Source organism: Dipodomys ordii, unplaced genomic scaffold (assembly GCF_000151885.1).
Source record: "Dipodomys ordii isolate 6190 unplaced genomic scaffold, Dord_2.0 Scaffold5, whole genome shotgun sequence".
NCBI lineage: Eukaryota > Metazoa > Chordata > Mammalia > Rodentia > Heteromyidae > Dipodomys > Dipodomys ordii.
Window position 1 is genome coordinate 9,793,976 of NW_012267221.1, and position 15,826 is coordinate 9,809,801.

The following is a 15,826-nucleotide window of genomic DNA, read 5'->3' on the forward strand; positions in this document are numbered from 1 at the left end:
CAGCTTTTTTCTTTTTGCTTATGTGGTGCTGAGGAATCGAACCCAGGGCCTCAGGCATGCAAGGCAAGCGCTCTACCACTGAGCCAACTTCCCAGCCCCAGCTGATTTGATTTTTATAGAACACTGTACCTTAGCTTCCCTTTATGCCAAATATGAGAAGAGTAGAAATCAGGAAAGCAACTCCATTTGTAATAGCATTAAAAAAAAAAAAACCCTAGGAATTAACTGAAAACGTTAAAATTCTGAAAAAAGAAATTGAGGCAGATTTAAAGAAATGGAACCCCCCCCCCATTCTCCTGATAGGAAGAATATTGAACAAATGGAAATACTGCTCAGAGCAATATACAAATTCAATTCAATACCCATCAAAATCCCAACAACTTTCTTCAAACAAATAGAGAAATCAATCCAAATATTCATATGGAATATGAATAGAAGAAGTGCTGGAGGACTGTCAATACCAACTTTGAACTTTGTTACAGAGCTATAGTTTAAAAAAAAAAAAAACCTGGGTACTTGAATAAAAACAAACCTGAAGACCAATAGAACAGAATAGAAGACCCAGAAATTAACCCACAGAGATAAAGCCAGACACCTAATATTTGATAAGGGGGCCCAAAACACAGGTTGGAAGAAAGACAGCCCTTTCAACAAACAGAAACGGCAAAATTGGCTATCCAGATACAGAAAACTTAAGATAGATACTCATATAAATCACCCTGTACCAGAATCAATTCTAAATGGATCAAAGAGCTCAAAATAAGACCAGATATCATGAAAACATTACTGGAATGGATAGGGGAAACACTAGGTCTTCTAAGCACAGGATGAAACTTCCTAAGTAAAGATTCAGAATCACAACAAATCAAAGAAAGACTGGATAAAGTGAATTGCATCAAAGTGAAGAGCTTCTGCATGGCAAAGGACATAGGTAACAAGTTAAATTAAATCCCACAGAATGACAGATCCTTACTAGTTATGCACCAGACAAGGACCTCATATCTAAAATATACTTAGAGCTCTAAAAGTTAAACTCTCAAAAATAAACCCTCAAAACTCAACAACCCAATGAATAAATTGGTTAAAGACTTAAAGAGGGATTTCTCAGAGGAAGAAGAATGGCCAATAGACAGATGAAGAAATGTCAACATCACTGGCCATTAAAGAAATGCAAATGAAAACAGCATTTGGATTCTACCTCACCCCAGTTAGAAAAGCCATTTTCAAGAAAACGAGTGATAACAAATGCTGGCCAGGATGTGGTCAAAAGATAACTCTATTACACTGTTGGTGGGAACGTAAACTTGTTCAACTGCTCTGGAAAGTGGTATGGAGATTCTTTAAAAGACTACAGGAATTGCATGAGCAGGATGAGAATAGACAAAGATCAATAGAGGCATTCATGAAATCCATAAACAGACAGCTGAAGGAATCCAGGGAGACCACAAAGAGAATGCTGAATAAAGCCCATCAGAAGGAAAGGGAGTCCAATGAAACTATAACCAATCAACTAAGGGATTGGAGAATAAACACTGATCACCAAATTAAGGAAGTAAAGAAGTCCATACAAGATCTATAACAAAGCTCCAATAAAGAATTTGAAGCCATCAAAGCTGACTAATTAGAAGGAAAGGAAATAAAAAACAAAGTAGAAAGTTTTGACAGCAGGTTAGACAATGCAGAAGATCAAATCTCAGGGATTGAAGACAGCCTAGATATTATACAGAAAGAACAGACAACTATCCAAGACAAATCCAAGAAATATGATAGATCTATTCAATATTTAACACACACCATCAGAAGGCTTAATCTGAGGATAATGGGTGTAGAGGAGCACATAGACACAGAAGGTAATGGTCTAGGAAATTTATTTAACAGGATGCTAGCAGAGAACTTCCCAAACATGCAAAAAGATAGGCCTATTCAGATACAAGAAGTTTTTAGAACCCCAAATAGACAAGACCAGAACAGGACATCACACCATCACATTATAATCTACACAGGATCAAATCAGACCAAAGAAAGGATCCTTAAAGCTGTCAAGGAGAAAAGATCAATCACCTATAAAGGGAAACCACTTAAAATCACCTCAGATTTCTCAGCAGAGACAATTAAAGCAAGAAGATGTATGCCATGCCCTAAAGACAAACAACTATCAATCAAGAATACTGTACCCAGCTAAACTCTCCTTCATAACTGAAGGTTGAATAAAAAACCTTCCATAGCATAAAAAAAAAACAGAAACAATATATCGCCACCAAACCAGCCCTAAAAAAGATACTTAAAGATGTCCTACATATAGAAAACCAATAAGACCGCAATAAAAGACAAGAAACCACATCCAAACTAAGAATCTAAGAACCATAGGAAGAACCCAGTTTCCACAGCCCCCAAAACGTTAGTTAACATGGCAGGAACTACCAAACATCTCTCAGTCCTAACTCTCAATAATAATGGACTAAACCCTCCAATTAAGCAACAGACTGTCTAGTTGGATTAAAAAGCAAGATCCTTCTATCTACTGCCTTCAAGAGACACACCTTGCCCATAGGAACAAACATTCTGAAAGTGAAAAGCTGGAATAAAATTTGCCAAACAAACAGCCCCCATAAATAAGCAGGAGTTGCAATCCTAATATCAGATAAAATAGACTTCAAATTAAAATTAGTGAGAAGAGATAAAGAAGGTCGCTACATGCTAATTAAGGGATCTCCCCTTCAGGAGGATATTACAATCCTAAATACCTATTCAGCAAACAACGGAGAACCCAAATTTTTCCAAGAAACATTACTTTGCCTCAAATCTCACATAGATCCAAGACATTAATTGTTGGGGACTTTAATACACCATTATCCCCACTAGATAGATTAACCTGGCAAAAACTCAACAGAGATACTGCAGATCTAAACAATTGCATAGAACAACTAGATTTAATAGACATCTACCGAATATTTCACCCAGCAGCATCAGAATACACATTCTTCTCAGCAGCACATGGAATATTTTCTAAAATAGACCACATTTTAAGTCACAAAGCAAACTTGTCCAAATTCAGAAACATTGAAATTATGCCCTGCAGTCTCTCAGACCACAAGGGAATAAAATTAGAACTCAACACCAAGAGCCACCAAAGAAAGTCCTGTAATACATGGAGGCTGAACAGCACACTGTTGAATCACCAGTTGGTCATGGAAGAGATTAGAGAGGAAATCCAAATGTTCATGATATTCAACAAAAATGAACACACAAATTAACAGCTCCTTTGGGACACAGCAAAGGCAGTAGACAGAGGCAAGTTTATACCTCTGAGTTCCTACATCCACAAATTAGAGATATCTGAAACCAACAATTTAATGAGACATCTGAACCTCCTTGAAAAATAGCAGCAAGCTAAACCCCAATCTAGTAGATGGAAACAAATAATTAACATTAAATCAGAATTAAATGAATTAGAATCCAAAAAAAACATAGAAAGAATCAACAAAACAAAGAGTTGGTTCTTCAAAGAATCAACAAAACGAAGAGTTGGATCTTCAAATAAATTAACAAAAATTGACAGACCCTTATAGTAAATCTACTCAGAAAAAGAAGAGAACATACACAAATAAACAAACTCAAAAAAAAAATAAACAACTCAGAGATGAGAATGGAAACATCATCACAGAACATTGTAAGGGAATACTTCTCAAATCTTTATGCTAATAAGTTTGAGAACCTGGAGGAAATGGACGATTTCCTAGAAAATGCTGAAACTAAACCAAGGTGAGTTAAACCAAATTAACAGACCCATATCAAATATCGAAATACAAACAGCAATAAGAGACCTCCCATCTAAGAAAAGTCCAGGACCAGATGGATTTACAGTGGAATTCTACCAAGCCTTCAAAGCAGAACTTCTCCAACTCAATACTCCACCAACTCTTCAATGAAATTGAAAGCGAAAGTTCACTGTCGAACTCTTTCTATGAAGCTATCGAAACCCTCATCCCAAAACCAGGCAGGGACTCATCAAAGAAAGAGAACTATAGACCCATTTCTTTGATGAACATCGATACAAAACTTCTCAACAAAATTTTGGCCAACTGACTTCATCCAAAAAATCATACACCACGATCAAACAGGATTCATTTCAGGGATGCAAAGCTGGTTCAATATACGCAAATCAATTAATATTATTCAGCACATCAACAAGAGCAAGGATAAGAACCACACGATTATCTCAATAGATGCAGAAAAAGCATTAGACAAGATCCAACACCCCTCTATGATGAAGGCTCTGGAAAAATTAGGAATGCATGGAACATTCCTTAATACAATAAAGGCTGTATATGACAAACCTACAGTCAGCATTATACTTAATGGCAAAAAAACTAAAGCTATTTCTTCTAAATTCAGGAACGAGAAAGGAGGTCTACTCTCTCCACTTCTCTTCAATTTAGTATTAGAATGCCTAGTTATAGCAATAAGACAAGATGCAAACATAAAGGGGATCCACATAGGGAAAGATGAAGTAAAACTCTCCTTCTTCGCAGATGATATGATCTTGTATTTAAAGAATCCCATGGACTCCACTCCCAAATTATTCAAGCTAATTCAAAACTTTGGCAAAGTAGCAGGGTATAAAATTAACTCTCAAAAATCAATGGCTTTTCTGTATCTCAACAGTGAGAAAAGTGTGGCTGAAATCAGGAAAGCAACTCCTTTTGTAAGAGCCCCACAAAAAATAAAATACCTAGTAATTAACTAAAGAAGTGAAGTACCTCTATGATGAAAACTTTAAAAACCTGAAAAAGGAAATCAAAACAGAACTAAGGAAGTGAAAAACCTCCCATGCTCCTGGATTTGAAGGATCAACATCGTGAAAATGGCAATACTTCCCAAGGCTATCTACAAATTCAATGAGATACCTATCAATATTCCAACCTCATTTTTCAATGAAATAGAAGAAGCAATCCAAAAATTCATATGGAACAATAAAAGACCCTGGATAACAAAAACGATCCCTTAACAGAAAGAATAGTGCTGGAGGAATACAAAATTTCAAACTACTACAAAGTCATAGTAATCAAAACAGCTTGGTACTGGCACAAGAACAGACATCAGGACCAATGGAATAGAACTGAAAACCCAAAAATGAACCCACAGACCTATAGCCACCTAATCTTCAATAAGGGAGCTAAAAAAATAGAATGGAAGAAAGACAGCCTCTTCAGTAAATGCTGCTGGCAAAATTTGCTAATCACCTGTAGTAAACTAAAGCTAGATCCTTATATATCACCCTGCACCAGAATCAACTCCAAATGGATCAAAGACCTTGGAGTCTGAAAACATTACAGGAAGGAATAAGAGAAACTCTAGATCTCCTTGGCACAGGCTGAACTTTTTTCTTAATAGAGACCCAGAAACACAACAAATCAAAGGAAGGTTGGACAAATGGGATTGCATGAAATTGCAGAGCTTCTGCATGGCAAAGGACATAGCTAGCAAGATCAATAATAGATAGCCTACAGTTTGGGAGAAGATCTTCACTAGCCATACAATGGATAAGGGTTTCATATCTAAAATATACTTGGAGCTCAAAAAATTAAATCTCCCAACAACAAATCTTCAAAGAAACAACTGCCCAATAAATAAGTGAGCTAAAGACTTAAAGAGAAACTTCTCTGAAGAGGAAATAAGAATGGCCAATAGACATTTGAAGAAATGTTCAACCTCTCTAGGCATAAAAGAAATGCAAATCAAAACAACATTGGGATTCTACCTCACTCCACTTAGAATGGCTATAATCAAGAACTCTAATAACAAGAGATGCTGGAGAGGATGTGGCCAGAAAGGAACCCTACTGCATTGCTGATGGGAATGTAAACTTGTTCAATCACTTTGAAAAGCAGTATGGAGGTTTCTCAAAAGACTCCAATAGAGCTCCCCTATGACCCAGCAACACACTTCTGGACATTTACCCAATAGAACACAAACAATACCACACTAAAGCTACCAGCACACCCATGTTCATTGTAGCATTGTTTATCATAGCCAAGATATGGAATCAACCCAGATTCCTTGTTTGTTTATTTATTTGTATTTGGGAGGATAAAGGGGGAGCACAGAAAAGATGGGACAAAGTGCAAACAAATATCACAGTGGTACTCCCTAGACACTATGTGGGAAATGAACTGTATATCTTGTGGGTGGGGACAGGAGGAAAAAATTGAAGCAAGAGAACAGGAAACATGCTTCAAAAAGAATTGTACTGATTACCTGGTTAGTTTAACTGTAACCCCTCTATATTTCAACTTTACAATAACAAGTTTTAAAAAATGGAACATTGTACCTATCAAAACCATAATATACATTATTTTCAAATATACTTTCAATCTAGGCATATGCTGAGCTATAAAACAAATAAGAATAAATAATTGGAAAGAACAGAAATTATACAAATTTATTATACTAATAATGGATTAAAATTAGAATTCAATAACAAAAAGTTTGAAATTCCTAAAATATTTAGAAGCTAAATAACATACATCTAAATATCCCATTATTTCCCCACTGCCTGTGGGGAAATTAAAACTTTGAATTTTTATATATTAAAAAAGAATAAATGTGTTCATTGATTTAGAAAGTGGTCAGCAAATTATAGCAAATGGCTGGACCATTTGTAACTAAAATTTTATTTGAATTTTGCAGCACCTATTGCTTCTGTATTGTCTAACTATGTTTATAAGACAAAGTAGGAATTACATAAATGTAAAAGATACTCTCTGCTCCTCAAATATGAAATACACTATCTGACCCTTTAAGAAAATTTGGACTGATCAATGACCCATAAGTAAAAGAGAATACATTCAAACTTCTGATATTAGCATTAAAAAAGGACAACCTTACACACCCTATAAATTAAAAAACAAAAGTAAGGGAATGCTATGAAAAACTCTGTAGTATTGGCAATAATACAAGCATATTGTGGTAGAAGGATTCATATTAAGAGCATCTTTATCTTGAACTGGCACAAATTGCAAACCTTTTAAAGGGGCTAGTTGTCTATTTAAGCCAACTTTCTTCACTCTACAAAAGGTAATGCCTATTCATATAATATAGCTAGAGATCAGCTACAGGGGAAAAATAGATTTTTTGAAGAGTTCCATTCAATTACACATTATTATCCTAAGAAATCTTCCAATTATGTAACTATTCTTTCAGTCTCTCAAGATAAGTGTATTGTCTACTTTCTGGAAATACACACTACAGATTGTAAGTGGAATTTAAGTGAGAGCTCAATCACACTATGACTATCAAAGCAGGCAAATGTTCAGGGTAGAATATTTACTCATGGAGAGTGATAAGGGAGATGGTAAAAAAGAAAAGAGAAAAAACCCTTACATTTCTAAGGGAGCAGGCCAGGAAAATGTCATCTGATAAAATTGTGAGATGTGATGAGTTAATACTCTTTAATATATTCTGGCTCTGTTTTAAAACAAGCTGCTTTCTTAAAGACTGTGTTAATCTAGATTAACACTCTGTGTTAACAGCTCTAGGACATGCAAGTGTTTATGAAACTTAACATTTTACATTAAAATAATAATTGTTCCAGTCCTGATATATTGGATGTTTTCTAATCTTAGGGGTGTTTTTTTGTCTATGTAGCCTTTATTTTAGTCAATCATGGAGTTTCACAAAATAATTATATGACATTTAACCAACATACAACCCTTGTACCTTACCTTGAGTTAAAGATGACAAAACAGATTGAAGGGGAAAATGATGCTTCACTTTCAAAAATTTGAGCATCCTAATGATTTCCTTGATGTGAAAAGTTTAATAAAAAAGCGGATTGATCTAATTTGGGATATTTAAGACATTGCAAATTTAAATTGTTTAAAAAAAAATAATAAGCAAGCTTTTGAGTCATACTGAATGATTCACCCTGAATTTTTGAGGGGATTAATTTAAAACAGCTCTAAAGAAACAATATCTTCACATGCCTACTCTCTAAAAGACAGAAGAAAACAACAGAAAAAGGAAGCTATTATAGAGGATAAAAAAATGAGGAATCAGGGTAGTATAGAACCTTTATAGTGTAGCTGGCCAATCAGAGCAGGTGAACTGAAGAAGAGAATGATAGAAAGAAGCAGTGTGGGCTTTTATGGAATCTTCCTTGTCTGCTTCACACTCATATTCATTGCCTTTCACCTTGAGTTTTTCTTGGATCCCTAGGTGTGAGAGTAGTGATTTGTATTGTGCAGATGTTAGTGACCTAGGCCCACAAATCAGAAATCCAACTTTCAAAGAAGGAGAAAGGTACAGGGTTCATGATTTGGGCCTTATCTTCTATCTCTTTCCCATAACATATGGGATGGCAAGAACTTCCTCAGAGAAGATCTAGCCATGTCTTTCCACACCTTCTCTGTTTCACACACTTAGCAGACACCCATAAAATTACTGCCTGGAATCTTGCCAGAGATTTCCATGAGAGGTATACTAATGTAGGATATAGAGGGGAAAGGTTCCATGTTCTGCTGTCTCTCTGGCTCCATTCTGTCAGACATGTAATGGTTTTTCAATGGAACAGAATCAGAATTTGACTTATCAGAACTACTCTTTGATTTATCTGTGGCTACTTTGCTGCTGCTAAGGGTTTAGGGGAGTGAAGTGTATTGGAATCCTGCTATGTAATTGGGGAGCAAAATACCAATTAACAAGAAATCACTTTGCCTTGCTTCACCTCCTTTTTCTAGATCTCTTTCTCTCTCTCTCTCTCTCTCTCTCTCTCTCTCTCTCTCTCTCCTTCCTTCCCTCCCTCCCCACCCTCTCTCTGCTAGTCATGGGGAATAAACTCTGGGCCTGGGCGCTGTCCCTCAGCTCTTCAGCTCAAGGCTAGTGCTCTGCCATTTGAGCCACAGCGCCACTTCTAGCTTTTTCTGCTTATGTGGTGCTGAGAAATCGAACCCAGGGCCTCGTGCATGCAAGGCAAGCACTCTACCACTGAGCCATTTTCCCAGCCCTCTAGATATCTCTTAATCATGACTGAGCCAAGACAATATTTAGGTATTTCCAAGTCCCTGTGGTAAAGTTCCATTGTGTATCATTATAAACATATCTCAATTCCTTAAATATATACCCCCAACTTCATAAACAGTGTAAGGATAAACCTTGAAATATTCTCTACTGACTGAAGTTTTTAAGTTAGAGAAAACCAAAGTAATGGAAAACCCAGAATAAAATTTCAGATGTAAAAGAAATTAAGTATGTAAAAAATAAAAAAATAATAAAGAGCATTGCACACTTGTTGTGCTTAGAAATATTGACTCTTCTGCTTAATTTTGAAAATTTGAAAATTAGTTCTGTCATTTAATTATCTGTTACAACTTACTACATAGGTACCTGTGAACAAATCTCTTAGAGCTTTATAAAGATCTATGATTACCGATGTCCATTTATATCACACTTTCCCCTTCAAGCCTCAAAATGAATATGATACTAAGCAGCTGGTGGCAGCAAATTCAAGAAGACTAAACTAGGGCAGGGACGGCATAGCCTTTGGCAGATATTTGTGCATGTCAGCCCCTTTCCCAAGAGACTTGCAATCACTTTCTTGATATCATGCTCCAAAGCAAGAAATTGTGTCAGATTAGCAGATCTTTTATTTTTATTTATTTTTATTTTTTTATTGTGAAAATACCATACAGAGGAGTTACAATTACATGGGAAAGATAACGGGTTCATTTCTTTCTTTTTTTGGGGGGGGGGTCCAGTCATGGGGCCTGAACTCTGGGCCTGGGTGCTGTCCCTCAGCTCTTCAGCTCAAGGCTAGTGCTCTACTACTTGAACCACAGTGCCACTTCCGGCTTTTTTCTTTTTGCTTATGTGGTGCTGAGGAATCGAACCCAGGCCTCAGGCATGCAAGGCAAGTGTTCTACCACTGAGCCACCTTCCCAGCCCCATGAGTTCATTTCTTATCAAGCATTGTTGCCTCCTCTTTGTTTCCCCTTCCCATCCCTTCCCATATTCCCCCCACTTCCCCCTACCCTGATCCTCCCCCCGCCATACACACCAAAGTTGTAAAGTTCGTTTTTCGACATAACGACTTGTACATCTCATTGTTGCAATGGGTCCACCTGTATCCCTAGTTAAAAAGATCTTGTAGGAACGAATAGCCACCCAACCATGACTACTCATTTTCCTCTCTTCTTACCTGAAAGTACTGAGAAAAATAAAAGGGGGTCCTTATTACCTGAAAGTATTTCCCCTAAAAGGGGAACATGTGAAATTTTATTCAAAAGGAAAATACTCTCAACATGTATCTGTAAATAAAAATCACTTCACCAATTTAAGGGGGAAAACACTAGATTTCATATAACAACAGCTTCCAGGATACAGAAAAAGTTATTGAGCCCTTCATAGCCCTAGATAACTTTCATGTTGTATTGAGAACAACTAAGTAGCCTCTGGTTTACACAGACACAGTGAGGTTTCTTGTTCAAAAAGCTAGGAATTAATCACATGTGGCAACAGCAGCAGAGCTAGAACAGAAGTTTTGATAGACATGAGGTGAAAAATAGGTCTGCTCTCTTTTCTTCAATGAAAGCCATGAATGTGTACTGCATCAGGAACAGTTCATTACACCATAGTGTTTTCTTCACATTGGGTAGCCAAATAGCGTTATAACTCATGGAATTAAATTAAATTAACCAGCAGGGGTGTGTGTGTGTGTGTGTGTGTGTGTGTGTGTGTCTGTCTGTCTGTCTGTCTGTCTGTCTGTGTCTGTGTCCCTTCCTTGTCATATTTGGGACACACACTAAAAAAAAATCACTGTTTATCTGTAATTCAATGTAAATAAACATTCTTTGCTTTACTTGCTAAATCTGAGTGGTGATTTGTTGCGTCTTTCAAAATCATCTGTAAATGTCCTTGGTTCCATTTTGTTGTTGTTGTTTCTTTCCTTAACCTTCAGCCTAGACATCTCCTATGAACACCAGACCCATAAAATCAACTGCTTATTTGAGAACTTCACTTGTGTCTTATGGGCATTTTCAACTCATCTGATTTAACTCAATGCCCAACTGAGTTCTACTTTCTACCAGCCCTTTCATCTCCCAGAACATCACCTCCTGCAGTCTGTATTACTCTAGTTAAGGGTTCATTCATCTATTGCTTAGATCAAAACTTTAATGTCATATGTAGTTACTCACTTTCTCTCCCAACCCACACTTGTAAATTTTTCTCTATGAGTTTATTGATTCAGAAGAACTGTCCATTATATGTGCCTGTAGATTTTCAGCTGAATCGTGGGCTTGGGCAGTACAGTCAATGAATAAGGCCCCAGGAGTGTCAACACAGTTACTCCAGTGCTAAAAGAGTCTCTTCATTGTAGACTTAGAGGATCGTGGCCCATTTCTACCAATCAACCAATAACTGACTGTGTTTATAGAAGGACAAAAGTGACAATATCTCTTCTAGTTAGCACCAGTCTTGTACTTTCACTTCCAATTGAAGAGCAACTGAAACTCTTCTTGATAACTGCTAATTGTTGCTAAAACCCTTACTCCCACTCTTTATCAGAGGAAAGCCCTCTATTTCCACTTTTAGAGTAAAAGCATATCACTCTCTAGACTCAATAAATCTTTCCATGAAATTATAAAAGAATGCACAATATGTAAATCCATATAATATTCAAAGCACAATTTCAGAGTAGAAAATCCCATGTTTTCTTCAAGAAATCCAAAACTTAGATATTAGAGCCACTCAGAGCAAGAAGCCTAATTTGTTTCACCTATTTCAAACCAATAAATAACCTTTCCAAGTTTCCACCAGCTGTTACTCTCTGAGAATCTCATCTAGGAGCAATGATCTTGCTCTATGGTTAATGTATAATACCTGGAAGGTGAGAGAGGCTGAAGGAGAGCAACCAAACATAAAAGCATTGATTGGCTTATCATTGTTCACACGTTGAAGGTCCTGGCCCTTGCACTTACTTGAGAGCCAAATGGGAGGCCATGCTTTCTGTCATGCAGTTCACTGACTGTCATCACGACAGCATTAATTTCACATATACCACTCCAACAATGGCAAGTACGTATTCATAAGTGACCAATGTTTAATGATACGATTTACAAAAATATCCAGGTCAGCTAACCTGACTTAGACAGATAAGCACAAGAGAAAACAAAAGATGGCGAGTAAGGCTACCTTGAATACCTTTACTAGATAACAAAAAAATTGTATAAAATTTGAAAAAAATGCATTGATTACCTTACTCATGTAACTGTAACCCCTCTGTACAGCATCTTTACAATAAAGTAAAATTTAAAAACCACTAAAAAATTGAGAACAAATAATTTAGCTGGTAATAGACATTATTTATGTGGGGCACCCAGAGGGTCCAAATATCCTAAGGAAATTTGAGAATAATAACAGAAAAGTTCATTGTACAAGTTTAACTGTAATTACTTATCTGCTGTGTTGATACACTATTTCCATATCATGCATTTTTCTTAGACTCCAAATTTGAAAAGTGTGTGTGTGTGTGTGTGTGTGTTTCTCTTATTTTCACATTTTAGTGTCAGAAACATAATGAACATAATGGTATGTGTTTTATTATGTTGGTATGCTCAGGGCCTCTGGAAGTTTCTAAAGATTCTGTCACAAAGAAAAATATACCTTTCAAGCCTGTTTTCAACAATGTCTTCAGCTCCCCCAAATAAATAGGGTTCCACAGTCAATATATAGGCAGTCTGGAAGACTGCATTCGGGGGTTTGTCATTTGGACAGGAGCACTTTCAATATATAAAGTTGTTGGGATCTTCACCATTTGTTATAAAGACTTTGCCACAGTTGGTTTTCTTTCTATTGATGAATTCTCTCATGCTAAATGCACATATGTCACTTTCCCACATCTTTTTTTTACAACCTCCAGATAATTGCTTTTCTTAAAAAAACAATAGCAATGCTTTAATCATCAGATTTTATTCATTAATCCTTTTCAGTGATCAATTTTCCCTTGAATATTTACTTAGTGACTCTCAGAAGCCATCTGAAACACAGATATCTGTACATGCCAGCAATCATACTATTCAAAACAGTCTCCTGCACATGTCACCAGGGAGGAAAACTACCCACCCTGAGTACGGCTATTAATGTCAAACAGATTGTCATCTGGGAAAATAAAAATGCATCAAAATCAGCTTCGGACAAAGTACAGCTCTATGGAAAAACACCAGGTTTTATGAGCAAATGTCTTCTACGTCTGCTAGAAATGTTTAAGGAACGAGTGAGCTAGGAGGCTGTTCCTGGTTTATGAAATCCAGAGCCATGTAATGAAAACAGTTTCAGAGCTACAGGTCTTTACTCAGAGCCGAATATGATTTTGCCAAAGGCACATTGGCCTCAATTGCTAGTAAACATTGTAAAGAACTTGTGTATTCTAGCTTGGGTTGAGGGGTCTATTTAGCTTATCAAGGCACAGACCTGTTATAAACTCTGGAGCGCTTGCCAGGATTACTTTTCTTGAAACTCAGAGTAAAGATCGTACCTCGAAAGCAATGTGCGTGGCAAAACACGCAGATTTAAGCTTTCCATTCGTGCGTGGCTAGGTTGACACCATCAATAGGCCTCTGAGATAACCTGAACCTTCTAAAACTCAGACTAACTCGCCACTTCCCCACCACCACCATGCCCCCTCCTTGAGCAGGTCTTGCGGGCTTAGCACAGAGCGACCCAAAGTGCACCGGAAGCTCTCCAAGTCTTTGCAAGGTGAACTCGCGGAGCCGCCCCGTTGCCAGCCAAGCACGCACCTACAAATTCTCCCTCTGCCTCAAACTGCCCTAAATTACTCACCCACCTCCGCCCTGCCATCCATATCCCCACGGATCCTGTCTCTTTCCCCCTTTCTCCCGGTGGTTGCGTCCCCAACACACCTGTCTAGCCCTACAGCTGCCAGACGTCAGGTGCCCACGCCGCGCTGCGCGCTGTCCCGCGCCCCCTCAACCCAACTGGCGCGGCCCCCCTCCGCCTCGCGGACGGTCAGTGTCTTCCGAGCACCTTCTTTCCCTCGCCCTCTTCCCGTCCCCCCCCCCGCCCCGTCCTCCCCTGGGCTCACCCGCAGACGATCGCCAACTCCCACCCTCCAGAGCGCAGGTGGAGAAACACCCACTCTACCTGCCGAGAGCTTGGCGGCCAAGGCAAACAGCAGGAAAGCGTGGCGTAGCGTGGAGCGGAGTGCCGGGTTCATGGCCACCAGGCGGCCGCGCCGGGGCTCGGCGAGGCCCCCCGAGCGCAGCAGCGGGGCAGCCAGGGCAGTGCAGACCCGCCTTGAAGTTCCCGGGGCGCCGGAGGAGAGCGCAGATCCGACACCCTCTCCAAGCGTGCCCTCGGCTCTAGGCGGCGCGGGCGCTCCGGGCACTCCGCACTCCTGAGGCCCCCATCCCACGCCCCCCGCGGCGGGCGGTGCGCTGCGCTCCTGCCAGTGGCCCCGGCAGCAGGCTGGGAGGGGTGGAAGGGGGACAGAGCCCGCCCCTGCCGCGCCTCCACCCCTACGCCCGCTGCCAGCCACCCAGCCTCGGGCGGCGGGGCAGGCGGGCAGAGGCGGCCCGATGGCGGGGCGGTGACAGGGCCCAGAGCGGGGAGGGAAGGTGTGTGGGGGGGCGTGAAGACGGAAAGAAGTGACAGGGGGCGTGGCACGGAGCCCCCAAAACTAGAAGAGCGACAGGAGACTTTTGGGAAACTTAAAACGGCAGCAGCTGCCTGCTGGCGATCTACCTTATAGCTTCCAGCGAATGACCCATCCTTCTAGCTCACTGGACATTAGCCCCTCAAGCGCTCCTAGTTCTGACTGTGTCTTGTGGTATTCCTGCAGGGCGGGCGGTCCCACCTCAACATTCTGGCCGTTCCTACTTCTGCGAACGCGCGCCCCCTCTGTCCATCTCTGGGAACGACCAAGTGTCCCAAGACCTTTTTGCCACCTTCGCCTTTGCCTTAACAAACTTCATCCCTGAATGGTTTGCCTTACCATCTCCTTTAAACAAAGTCGAACCACCAGGTGATGTGGATATCTGCAAAGTGTAAAGGGGATAAAGGACAGGAAATGGCTCCACAGCTACTATCGCAGCAGTGGAAAAATGGGGAGAAGGGGGAAGGGATCATAGGCATGCTTGAGCGGAGGGGAAGAACTGTTAAAGTCATCGACACTTGTTGGAGTACTGTTTGTATTACTAGAGATTGACTGTCAAATCCTGCCTAGACTATGACTCTAACATAAGGACATCATCCCCAATGAATAGAAATTAAACTAAACTCCATTCACCCATGATGCCTAACCATAATTGGAATTTTCACCTAAGCAACACACACACACACTGCTCGAGCAAGATGGTCATAAGCCTTTGAAGCAAAAATTTCCCTCCAATACCTCGAATGAATCAAAACATTCTCGGAGCCTTTTTGAACAAGTGAGGAAAGTGCCAGGCCATTTTATACTTTGGCTGTCTTGGCTTGCTCTTGGTAACTATATCCTAGATTATAATCTGCAATTGGATCATGAGACTTAGGACTTGAGCAAAACAGTGCACGTCTGAGTCTTTTTCTGCAAAATAGAACTTCATTCTAATTTCTCAGAGCTATGACCAAGTCAAAAAGCTACAGTATGTGAGAGTACTATTAAAATCATAGGCATTAAACTAAGGGCAGGTATCTGCCACTCCCGTGTTTACTTTGTCCTGAATATAGAAAGCAATATCTCTTGCAAGTAAGGAAGCTCTTTTTTTCCAAGAAAGCAAGATTATTATCCCAGGAAATCTAGTGTTGAATAACCACAATATTCTGAACAAAC

At 39.4% G+C, this 15,826-nt stretch overlaps 1 protein-coding gene across 2 annotated transcripts in view; it reads right to left on the reverse strand.

The window, feature by feature from the left end:
• The window catches only part of Acvr1c (activin A receptor, type IC), a 75,281-nt gene extending 60,967 nt beyond the window's left edge, over positions 1–14,314 (reverse strand). For both annotated transcript variants that reach the window (XM_013028213.1, XM_013028205.1), the window contains exon 1: positions 14,158–14,314. In XM_013028213.1, coding sequence (XP_012883667.1) covers positions 14,158–14,230 — 73 coding nt within the window. In that variant the 5' untranslated portion in view covers positions 14,231–14,314. The remainder of the gene's footprint in view (positions 1–14,157) is intronic.
• Between the last annotated feature and the right edge of the window lie 1,512 nt (positions 14,315–15,826).